This window comes from Cuculus canorus, chromosome 8 (genome assembly GCF_017976375.1).
Source record: "Cuculus canorus isolate bCucCan1 chromosome 8, bCucCan1.pri, whole genome shotgun sequence".
NCBI lineage: Eukaryota > Metazoa > Chordata > Aves > Cuculiformes > Cuculidae > Cuculus > Cuculus canorus.
The window spans coordinates 357437-369860 of NC_071408.1; the positions used below are offsets into that span (position 1 = coordinate 357437).

Below are 12424 nucleotides of genomic sequence, written 5' to 3' on the forward strand. Positions count from 1 at the left end.
ACTGTCTTGATCTTTTGCATTTGTCAAAAAGTTGACTTCCCCCACTCCAGCTGTAGCTTCATTTTGCGCTCCAGTAGCTCTCCAGCTCGCTGCCCTGGTTCAGCACTGCACCGACGTGAAACGCACTCCCTGGCAGGGGGATGCTGAAGTCCAAGTTTCAGCCAGGAGCTCTTTATGGGGGAGTAACAGCTTCTTTACATGGGTCAGGTAAGGGACCCAGTCAGCCTCCATTTCTGCTTCTCTTGTTCACAAGGACGGGGCTGGCACAAGCTGCGCATATCCTGCACCAGCTCAGCCATCCTGAGCAGTTACAAAGACTCCAGCACTGGAAGAACTCTCAGCAAAGATGGGTATAAAGGCAAAGACAAGGAGCAGGAACTAGGCAACCCCCCACCCCCAGACTGATGCCAGAGTCCTTTTTGCTAGAAGGAAGCTTAACATCCTTTTTCAAGTGCAACAGGACAGCTCAGCACGGCTCCTTCGTCAGGTGTTCTGAGGGTATTTGCTGTGAGGTAGCATGGCAAGGGAGACTGAATTGTGTGTGGCTCTGCCACCAATGAGCTGCCCTCAGCAAGAAATACTTTGGCTCTAAGAATCGCTGGAGGAATTGGGAAGCGCTATGGATGCTCGTAGCTGGAGTTATGGAGGACTAACATAGCAGAAGGGTGACTACAATCTACACCACCAGCCTTGTAACAGACTGCTGATCAGCAGCCAGCCTTGCCAAACCACCTTCTAAGCTGCAGGACGGGATATTTTCAGCAGCCAAACTCAAAGCTTAGGAAGACCAAGTGGATGGCAAGCGTTTCACATGCTAATAGGTTATGAGTTATACTCGAATAAAGGGGAAAAAAGAAAAAGCCTGCTAGGAACATGTATTAATTCCCCTCTTTGCTTTCTTCCAGAAGAACACACTGACATTTCTGTTCCCACCTACCTCCTAAATGGAAATGGAAGACAAAAAGTGACCTCTTCCAGCAAACAAAAGGCCTAGCTCTATATTCAGAAACAAATGGGACTTGTAGAGAATAGAGTCCAATAATTATAACGCCCACAAAGCATGCCTAGAAAGAACAGGCCCAGAACGAACATACCCAACTTCTCTTTTCTCTTTTTCTTTTTTAAATAAGAACAGAATTCCACAACACTATTTGCAATTAAAAAGATGCAATGGAATCTGCCTCAAAAAAATTCTGGCCACTCGCTTTGGCATGTTTTGAGACATTTCTCAAGGCTGTGGAGAAGGAAAGAACAAATTGATTTCTCTGAACAAAGTATGAGCAAGTACTCTAATTAAGCCAGTGGAAACAAAGAGTATAGAAAGTAGAGTGGAAAAATAAGTAGATGCGCATCGCCTACAAGAAGGGGGAATGAGACTGTCCTAAATCCAGTCATAGTCGCAGGCATCTATGAAGCTGAATGGAAAAAATAACTGGAGACGAGGGAAGTCTGAGATGTCCTTTTGATGCTAAACAAGCAAAGGTAACCGATGTACTTGGGGCAGTCAGCAGTTTAAGATGAGAAGACCTAGGGGTTTGCAAAGAGCTAAGTGAATGTTTCTTGATAACACCGACAGGGCTGAAGCGACCTGCTAAGGTGTACGGGCAAAGGCTGGAGACACAACACCTGTACCTTCTCCTCACCCTAACAGCTTCTGAATAAAGCCTTCTTTGCCTATTTGTGCGGGCACTTCCCATACCAAGCCCCGAGGAAAGGCAGCAGCTCCCCCAGGACACTGCTCGGAGCCGCACAACAGAACTCAGCAGGTCATGCAATACAGGATCACAGTGGATGCCTGGGAACTGCAAAGGGAGTTTATCCCTCAAATTTATCCTTGTTACTGGCCTAAACGTTTCCCACCACCTCCGCACTGGGCTTAGCTATATTCAGGATACTTTACCAATCAATCCTCTCTGCCGATTTTTGACCCATTGTACAGTGTGCAAGACCTGCGGGACGGACTTTGGTTTCCTTTCCCAAGGAATTTGTTTATTCTCTGTTAATACTGTTATTGCTTCTCAGGAAGTGAGATCTAGATCCACTGGATCTTAACTGGAAGCACGAAAGTAGCGGTGAAAGATACTCTCGAAGATTTCATCACCACACAGTTTTGTGAGTTCTATCCTTGGGATTTGAAATTCCATCCTTTGGAAAGACCAAATTATTATGAGGCTTCGAATATGGTTAAGCTGATTGTGAGCTGGTGCATCGAGTTTCCTAATACTCTAGTTTTAAGTCTCCAAAATTTATCTGATCTAATGTGATTCTGGTCACACAATTCAATCTTAGAACTTTTGGAAGAATCCAAGAGCCAGGAATGGGCACCTCCTTTTGAGTTCTCCAAAATTCTAGCGTGTGTTCTATGGATTCTGACTGGAGCCACATGTGTTTAGCAAGGCTACTCATCCAAGGGATGGAAAAACAAGGATGAGAACTGTAGTATCAATCTCCTGAGCTGTTATTTGTGGAAATATTATTTTTATTGATGGATCTATATTTGCTCTGGTTCATATTTGCACTGGTTGCATTAGCTTTTGATCACTGTATGATCACCTGTGCCACCTTTTGTTTTGCCATCATTTCTGTGAGCCCTAACACTCTTGGTCCCAGGAATGAGCAGTAACAAAATGTTTGCATTATTTGTAGTTTGGGACAATTAATGAAAAAGAAGTATTTATTTGAGGACCAGCAATAGACTGGCAGTCTATTTCATCTAGAGATTTCTCCATGCTGAAGAAGAAACCTGTACTTATTATTTTGGCGGCAGTATATTCTGTGATAGTTTACCTTTGTTTATTGCTCTGTTTTTAGGTAGCTATGCTTCTAAATTAGCACCACAGGGCAAAAGCATTCTCACCTGGCAACCTGAACCATAGTTTGGAACAAAGCTGCTTCTGGTTTTTTGTTTGTTTGTTTGTTTTTTTTATTCAGGGAAATTTTCAAGTTCTATTTCTTTCAGCAGGCTTGCTGGAAAGGTTACTTAGCAAATAGAAGACCTTTTTTTGTAAATTTAGTACAAAAGCATCAAAAAATAATAGCTAAGCTAGACTTGCCAAGCTTGTAAGGGTAACAAACACGGCTATTCCTTACACTTTATAATGACACCTTGGCTTAAGTGCCAGGACACTTCATTCAACTCAATTCAACTCAAAGGTCAAAAAGCTTTGAAGGTCGATGCAGTGAATGTCTAAACATCAAAGCAGAAAGCACTGGAAAAAGGTGTTCCTTACCTGCTGCGTTTGTTGCCTCTGAATTGCCCTCACCTTTGGGACAGGGCTCTCTCTGGAGGATGAGGACTGCTGCCGGGACCGGCTTCCATTCTGAACGGGCTCAGGCACCATGGCCCCCGACACTCCCGACATGCTGCCTGTGCTCCGCAAGGAAGTGCTATGTGGCAACGACTGTGGTGCTTTGGCCCTAGCGCCCAGCCCGGCTTGGTCCATTTTGCGGATCTGTGCCTGGCTGCTGCTGTTCTGTCGGGGCAGCGCAATGGGGACGTGCTTGTCAGGGACCGTGTGGCGCCGTGAGAAGTCCTCGCTCTGCGTGCTTCGCTTGGTGAAGTCCTCCATGCTGCTGTTGCTAGGTCCGCTGAGTTTGAAATCTTCACTGTTGCTTCGGCTCCGGGAGCTGGCAGTGCTCAAGTTCTCCAGGCTGGAATCCACGGAGGCCTTCGGCATTGCCGGGGTTGGGTTGTTGAGATGGTAAACTGGGTTCTGGAATGACAGAGGCTGGAGACTACCCTGTTGGTTCAAAGCTGGGTGCAGGGGCCTTCTCACCTGGGGAGCACTCTGGGGTGTGCTCTGGGTTTCCCACAGCTGTTTGATGTTCGCCACCTGCGTGATGGAGAGCTGGCTGCCAGCCAGGCGCAAAGGCACATCGTGCATTACAGAAGCGTGGTCGCTGTGAACCGTGTGAGAATCTTGGAGGTCCATGAGAGAGATGCTACGTCCGTTGGGCAAGAGGCTCTCTCTTTCATCCTTGTCTGAATAAGTCATGCTCTGGGTAGACGCCTGCTGAACCAACAGCAGGGTCTTGCCCCTGAAATAACCATCTACATTGTCCTGGGTTGGAGACTTCAGCTTATGCAAGTCACTGCAGAGTGGAAAAGAACTTGTTTAAGCTTTAAGCAGCCAAGGCCCTGAGAAATCTGTCCCAGCGAAGTCTTTCTACCTTATTTAACCTCCTCCCCAAGTGAAAGCTTCAAGGAATCATCCCCTAGATGTCACACTCGGGATAAAACTGAGAGATCATGAGGGTCTCTCTCTCTTCTTTGACGGCCAACATCCAGTGAAGACCTTGTCTGTCTGTTTGCCCCTGGACCCGTGCATTCTTGAACCCAGTTCCTGAGCTCAGCTCCCTCCTGGCCATGGAGCCATTCCCTTGTGTCTGCTCTGCAGGACTTGTGATGATGCAGAGTCATTGAGGGGTGGGGGTGTGACTTCATACATTTGTATATATTTTATTACTTTCTTCTTATTATTTTCATCATTATTATTCCTATAATTTCCCTTTCACCAAGGGTGGGGAGGAAAGGAATTAGGAGTCCATCTGCTCAGTTTTAGCTGCTGAGATTGGCGAGGCTGGGGCTAAACTGTGACATATATCCAGTTTAAATCTCCCCTCTCTTAGTTTAAAACCATTACTCCTTGTCCTGTCACAACAGGCCTTGCTAGAAAGTATGTCTCCAGCTTTCCTGTAACCCCCTTAAGATACTGGAAGCTGCTCTAAGGTTTCCCTGGAGCCTTCTCTTCTCCAGACCGAACAACCCCAGCTCTCTCAGCCTGTCTCAGCCCCTTAAGACCGACTACTGATCTGCTCTCTCAGACTAGCAGTGAATTGCAAAACTGGTTTTTAACAGCTTAAGTCATTGACTCCTACAGACATGTTTGAACCTTGGTAGGTCAAAAGCTTCAAGTCTGGGCTGCCACTTAATGCATTCCCCTCCTGGAACTGTGTATTTATTCCCCACGAGAGAGGCTCAAACTCCCTGCTCCTGCAGCTGGCCCGGGCAGAGAGTTCAGGTGATGAAGCGCTCAACTCTTTACAGGCCTAACAACCCCCTTATCCCACATCTTCCCTTGAGCTCTGGTTGCTACATACCCATCAGTGGGGTCCTCAAATATCTTCTGAAGCCCTGAGGAGAGACTACCACTGACGTTGGGACTAGAGCTGTGCTCGGTGAAACGTCTCAGCTGCTGCTGTATTGGTGTAGGGTTGGTCACTGATTTGGTGATATCAGCAAGAACACGAGGAAGAGGTCCAAGTTTTGCCACGGTCGCCTGTAGGAAGGAATTTTCACCCTAATTGGACAACAAGCACCGCGACATCCGCCAGTTATTTTGATAACGATGCACAGAGGCGGAGGGGTGGAGGTGGAAGGAAGGAGGGTGGGTGGTTGTGTGCGGGTGTGCCAGGACCGTAATGCAGTGTTACGGAGCAGCGTAACCACGGCGACGAGATGGATGGAGGAGACGAAAACGGGGTGCAGCAGACATTGAGGAAAGAAAAGGAAATAGAAAAGAAATTAGGATTGACCCCAAAAAATAAAAATCATGCTCAATTAAACAAAACTGTTGCCATTCCAATGCAAAACTATCATGCAAAGCAAACTAAGTTCAGGGTGGGTGAGGTCAAAGTGAAAACTATGGTATCTACTCATTAAAGGGCATTCAAAGACTACAGATTCAGCTAGTGGGGGGAACTCTCCAGGCAAAGGGTGTCATGTGGTGAAGGAAACGCATGCCAACAGACAAGGGGATGCCGCATTCAGGGGGATCATGAGAGAATCGCAAGGGTTGAGGGAGATGCGGGAAAAGGAAGGTTTAATTTCATAATTCTTCTGCTTTTGGCACCCTACGCTGATGCCATCATCTAACAGCACCCTGTTATAAAATTTAAGGCATTCTTTCCTACCTAACAGTGAAAAATAACTGCATGTAAACACCAGTGATCCTCATCACAACATTATCATATCGGCCTGGAATTAAATTAGGTGTCAGCTCAGTCTTGACCAGGCTTAGGATAAGAGCAGCTGCCCTTCTGGCAAGAAAGGCTGCTTGTTCAGGCCCTTCATCTTTCCCCCCACCTTTGGTCTCTGCTGGTTATATCATCTACAGGGCACCTTCAGGTTCTTGGGACTGAAGGAAGAGGGTGAAAGTGCTGGAAGTTTATAGGAAAGTAAAACTCTGCTAAATGGATGATGTTCTTTTGGAAAGATATCCTTATTTTTCCTGTAAGTGTGTATTTGGTCAGGTCGGCTCCAGGAGAAAGGTCTCCTTACATACATTTTCATATAGTACTATTTTTGCGTCTATCAAAATCTCTGAGGTGACTTCTCTCATCATTTCCCAGTCATTACCTGCAGTAAAGCAGTGTTGCTATGTAACTCTACGCCTTAATTCTCTTTTTAGCAAACCACAATACCAGCTCCCAAGGGCCTGCTAGGATAGATCCATGTAACCTACAGAAAGGGCAAAGCAGACCTGCTTTGATGGTTTATCCAGCTCTGGCTCCTCCCTTTCTTCACCGCTGAAGACATTTACTAACACTGCATTCAGAAAGCAGCTCATAGAACTCACACCAAGTCCCAAGATCCATCTGCAGTTCTACAGATGGGAGCTGGGTTTCGCCTGACCTAACGCCTGACCTGCTGGAGAGGAACGCCAGTGGTCCCTGCACTGCTGGTTTTACCCCAGTTTGTGTGGAAATGGAGGATCTGCTCTTTTGAGCACTGCCTTTGCCTGTTCTCCTGAGGCTGCTGAACCAGCTTTATCGCTGACTTTGCTGCCTGCGACATTTTGAATGTACACTGTGTGCATGCAGGAGGGAAACAGAAAAACAAGACCATAAACTGTTATCAAGCTATGATTAACTGAGATTAATATATATTGCTTTTTTGAGTCATGGACATTGCAGTTTACTGTGATGCAACAAGCTCAGTTTTTTTGTTTTCTGTTTTAAATAACGTACTGTGAGAAAACAGATACCCAACAAATAACTATTTTGGCAAACCTTAATGCAATGGGAGTATTTAGAGTGCATTGCAATTCACTTCACCACTCCAGTTTCAAAATAAAGACTAATATAAATGGAATACAGACAAAATAATACACCACTAAACACTGAAATACAGAACAGTGCACTTGCAAAAAGAAATGATGTGCAGCTCAGCTCTTTTGGGTCTTACCAACTACCTTTGGTATGATTTTGGATCCTGTGAAGTCACACAACTAAGGAAGAGCAAACTACTGTCTTTACTCCTTCTATAGTTAAATGCTTAGTGCTTATTGTCACTGACATCTATTGCGATCAGCAGAACAGAGTCTGGGCAATGCGTGTGACCCCAGCACAGCACACGTCAGAAAGCATCTTGCTTTTTTTATGGGGTAACACTGAGAGCAGAACCAGGTTTTTACATGGTATCCTCTTGTTTTCTAGAAACTAATCCAAAGACAAAAGAAACGAGAACATCTCAGCAGGTTTTGGGTCAGGTCTTTACTGAGAACAGTTCTGCCTGGCCAACACATCTTCCACCAGAGCTGGGCAGCGCAGGGCCCAAAGCATCTCCGTTAGCATCAAAAAGGGCACTGCCACATTTCCATTTTCTGCCCAAACACCCTTCCTTTTTTTCGAGCTCACTTATGAGAAAGGAATGGCTGCTCAGGGAATTCCAGGCATACTTTTAAGCACTGCCCTCTCCACCATTTAACGCCCCTTACTTCAGGCCCTGCTAAGTGTTTGCACTGCTGCAGAAACCTGACTACTACACACACCCTGTTTAAGGTCCTGCTCTGAACTCACAGCAAGGAGAACTGTGAAATACCGCTATCAAACATTCTTCTCAAGAGCTGTTGAATAACTTTTCCCCAAAGCAGGCTTCAGCTGCTCCCTTGATGTTTCCTAGTGTTTACTGTTGCTACGATACAACCACCAGGTTCACCCTCCCAGGCCTCCAGCCCGCTTTACCTTATCAAGTTGGGACACAACCTCCCATAAGAGCGAATGCAAAACTGAGAGCTCTCTTCCCAGGTCGATGTAACCCTCAAATCCGGGCATGTTTGAGACTGTATCTGGATTAGAGATCTCCAGCAGAAAACGCTTCATTCCTCCCCACTCATGTTCCAGAAAATCATTCATGAAGGCCATATATTCTTCCTTATTACCAAACCTGCAAGACAGAGGGTGGGGGAAACCCAGTCAACAACCTCCACACAAAACACAGAGTGCAAGTGCTTACTCAAAGGCTTAACTTCAGACCTGCCTTTCTGAAGATTTGGTCTGGGAGAAAAAAAATGCTTCACTGCTTTCTTGGACTTACTTAAATCCTAGTGATTCACTGTTCACATTATGACAAAGGGCTCAACGCATCTTTCCCTCCCCCCTCCCACAGACACCTCTTTTACCTTCTCCCCTTCTCTGCATTTCCTTCTCCATAAAACGCATGCCATGTATCGTTCAGCTGGGAATTGTGGAGGAAGAAAGGAGAAAAATCATGATTCTCTGTGGGAACAGGCTTTTTTTCTTTTGAAATAGCATACCCACTGACATGCTAATGCACGGCTCCTCTTGATTTTACACTGTGTCCCCTCTACTGAATTCAACACAGTGCAAATCTGCATGTGAAAAGGAGAATGTATCTAGCTCAGCACTGAGGTGTCTCATGGGGGAACAGCGTTCACACGTAAGTGAGAATTTCCCCCCTTTTCTAAGGCTGACTTCAGTTTGACAGAGAATCAGCTGCCTGCAAAAATGACTACCAAAGCAGGGCTCTCTTCCTCCACAGTGACCTGCAGTGACTTGCACCCCCCAAGAAAGCGATTTCAGTTTTACTGTCACCACCTACTTAGCAAAGTTGGCGAGGTTCTGAATGACTTTAGCAATAAGCGTGAGCGTGCGAGATGTCCGGTCGTCAGGATACTCCTGCATGAGGTTGAAGAGGCTGGGGGACATGATAGCGGGGCAGAGGAAGCGGAGGAAGAGGGAAGCACTGATCAGGCGTTCACTGATGTCCTGCTTGCCCTTGCTCAGGCACTGCTGCTTCCACGATGCAAATACTTCCTTCAGCTCACGAGGAAACACGCTGAAAAACAACAAAGCAGGAAATAAAATCACATGGGCAGCGAGATGTACCAAGTTGAACTGGTGACCGATCACCCGAAGTAGTTATCTGTCAGAAAACACCATTGGCTCTTTTTCTTTTTTTGTTATCTCTCGGTAGGCTAGGAAATGTCATTAGGCATCTATTCTTGGACCCTCCTTTAATCTGGTGATATTTAAGTAGTCTTTAAGGCATCCCTTGTTCATATATGTTTAGTGAAGCCATTTTCAGACACGCCGATTTGTGACCTAAGAAGTACTTATCCACCGCTACCCTAGAGCAAACAGGGTGTTGGAATACTAAAATCAAACTGAACTCATCTCCATAACTGAAATTCTTATTTTGCTTGTCAAGCTCTCCATATTTCACATGGGCTGAGTCCTGAGGCAGAAGGGCCCTTCTTTCATGACCAGTCAGAAACAGAGATTAACAGAAATCCCTTTGCCAACATTTCCTCCCCGAGATTTCCTGTTCAATTCTACGAATCTAAAGGGTCTGAAAGTTTTCTACAGAGATCAAAACTTTCAACATTTTATTCCAAGTTCAAGCTAAGCTGTTATCTTCTCACTTTATGCAGCCACAGCTCAGTCTGTGTTCCCTTGGCAAAGTATTTCAGCTGCAGCTCCTGTCAGGTACAGCGTGTGGGCCTGGAATCCCTCAATTTGGGCACAAGTTCCCCCTTCAATATGGTGTCACACACACGAAGGGAGTGAAGAAAGGAAATAAAGGCAGTCTCAAAAGGTAGCTGTGTCTATGCTATTTCCCTGTACAACTGCTGTTTTCTTCTCTTGGGAGGAGGAACGGGCACCCTCTAAGCAAGTGACCTCATGGGGGAGAAGGGGAGGGGAGATGCCTCACCAGTAGGAATTGATAATCTTGCAGAAGGCCAGCTCACAACACATTTTCAGGTTGCTCTGATGATCTGTTAATTCACTGGATGAACATTTGCTGGGATCCACTTCACAGTTTTCATCTGACTCATACAAAGCCTTGATAAACTCCCCTGGACAAAGGGAAGAGGATGACAAACCAGGGTAGTTACACGACAAGCTGCCTTGACACACCTTTAAATCCTGCTTATTTCTTCCCTTGGCAACTGCCTCTTCTGCTCCCTGTCTGCGATACGGCCTCCAGACACCAGATGTTGGGGATGCGACTCCTCCCAGCTCTTGCAAAGCAGAGCACTTGCCATGCCAGATCAGGTGGCTGGTGCTCTGATGCTTCAGACCCTCGTGCCCTCACTGCCCCCAAACATAGGTGCAATAACAGGACGGCTTTGCTTACAGCCCCTGCAGACGCTACACTTGTAGCCTAAAGAACAGGATTTGACTTGGTTTTCAGATACCAGTCTCAACTATAAAATCATCCACATTCTTAGCAATGAAGCTGTGCTATCTGTCTTCATAATTCCCCCAGGAAATGCACTTGACAATGCTATTTATTTTTATTATTTCTAGATTCACCTTTTTTTTTTAACATTTTAAAAAGTGTCACCTTGCTCTTGAATAGCTTTAATTCCTGAGCGCTACCTAGACACCGTTAATTTTCTCAATCCCTTTTAACATCATTTACAACATTTTTATAGCCTGCACCTTTCAAAATCCTTTGCATTCCTGTCATCATTCACTTGTGGCATCATAACAGAAACTGGACACATACAAAACCAGGTGACCTTTCCTTTGTTTGATGTATAGGAACGACTCACTAGTTTTCCTAGTAATATATATGCCAGCATGCCAAGCAATTTTTAGACTGTTGTTGTTCATCTGGAAAAACTCTTTATTCACGCGTTTAATGATTTGATGTCTTTTAAGTTCATCTCCTCAGATGATCTCGCTGGCTCTGAGCTAAGCCACAAGACTTGTTTCTGCAAAAAGGGCTTTGTCTTTTGTCTTGGTTTTCATAAAACCCTTGCACACCTCCCAACCCTCTCCCCAGATGTCAAGTCAGCAGTGTTCCTGCAAGCAAAGCAGGCAGTGCATTTTCTTAAACTTTTTTTCTGTTGGAGTCCAAAAAATTTCTGCTGAGGGCACTGGCATCAAGATCACTTCTTTACAAACTCTCGGCACCCTTTCTGTTGGCCCAATTCTGTTTTAACAGAATTGTTTTTACTTATTTTTTTTTCCTTAAACACATTTGAACCTTACTCTGTTGCCCACAAGACCCTGCCTTAATCATATATTAAGACACTCTTACAGCTGTATTAAAATAGCTGACACCAAGTGCAATGTTGTTAATCCTTTCGAAGCACATGGTATCATGGCATCTCAGCAAAATGACATCTAAAACCAGACAAATATTTAGATGAGTATATTGAACTATCATGAACTATCTCGTCTTGAGCTACAGACAAGCTGGACAACCTTAGGGGATTTTCTGTCTCTCATGTCTGTGATTTACAACCTTATCACTCAGCACCAATGCTCTGAATGATGTACCGGAAGTCATTACTTTTAAAATATTTTTATGTAACTACTGCACATTAAAGGGCTTGCAGTTGAGTGTAATACACTAGTTCCACGGCTGATCATTCGGTCTGCTGAATAGCACAGTACAAAGTAATGCACTGCTTATTCCTCCACACCAAGCAAGAGCTGGGGACTCTGAATTGTGCTCAGCGGTTCCACTCAGGAGGATAAAACTACCAGAACAGGCTCATTATGCTTAAGAAATGGCTAAAATGCATATAATCACAGAGCTGACTACACTGACCCTCGGAGCACTAACTTAGCCAACTATCTCCTTGATGACTTGCCAGTGTCTGGGACTGATGAGGACAGGGCAAGACTGCTGGGAAAGCTGGTGGGTACCCCTCCTCCCCCCCCCCCCCCCCCCCCCCCCCCCCTTCTGAAAGGATGTGGTGCGGGACTTGGCTTTGGCCTGATCTTGTTTCTCATGTATCAAATTCCAAAGCTTTCTTCATCCACGAAACAACAGGGGGATGGGTGGCTCACTGCACAATTGTGGATAACGACTGTGTGAAGCTCGTAAAAGCTAACTGTAATGAGGCTGCGAGTTTCTCCAGAAAGGACTGTGCACGTTTTGGTCCTCTTTATTGCAATATGAGCTGCATGGACAGTAATTCCCAAGGCAGCGCCTTATGACTAGTGTAGAATGTTTTGGAGGAGAAGGGACAATAACACAGTAATTGGAATCCACCCTGGCACGTAACTGTGGACATTAAGACCCCACCAGGGGAACGGAGTAGGACATCACAGGTTGGGTAGACAGCTTTAATGAAGTGGTGAATAAAGAGCTCTTTGGATAAACACAGGCAGAAGGCTCCCGAGACAGTCTGCATCTTGATCTGCCCTGTGCTGCCCAGCA

The 12424-nt window shown here is 45.5% G+C and overlaps 1 protein-coding gene across 11 annotated transcripts in view; it reads right to left on the reverse strand.

Annotated features, from left to right (window-relative positions):
- Positions 1-12424, reverse strand: part of RASAL2 (RAS protein activator like 2) — a 184712-nt gene that overhangs the window by 12943 nt on the left and 159345 nt on the right. For 9 of the 11 annotated variants that reach the window (XM_054072684.1, XM_054072685.1, XM_054072689.1 and 6 more), the window contains 5 exons: positions 9956-10100; positions 8843-9079; positions 7966-8167; positions 5101-5300; positions 3231-4092 (listed from right to left, as the gene is read on the reverse strand). In XM_054072684.1, coding sequence (XP_053928659.1) covers positions 3231-4092; positions 5101-5300; positions 7966-8167; positions 8843-9079; positions 9956-10100 — 1646 coding nt within the window. The remainder of the gene's footprint in view (positions 1-3230; positions 4093-5100; positions 5301-7965; positions 8168-8842; positions 9080-9955; positions 10101-12424) is intronic. The other 2 variants (XM_054072686.1, XM_054072690.1) reach the window with 1 other exon arrangement.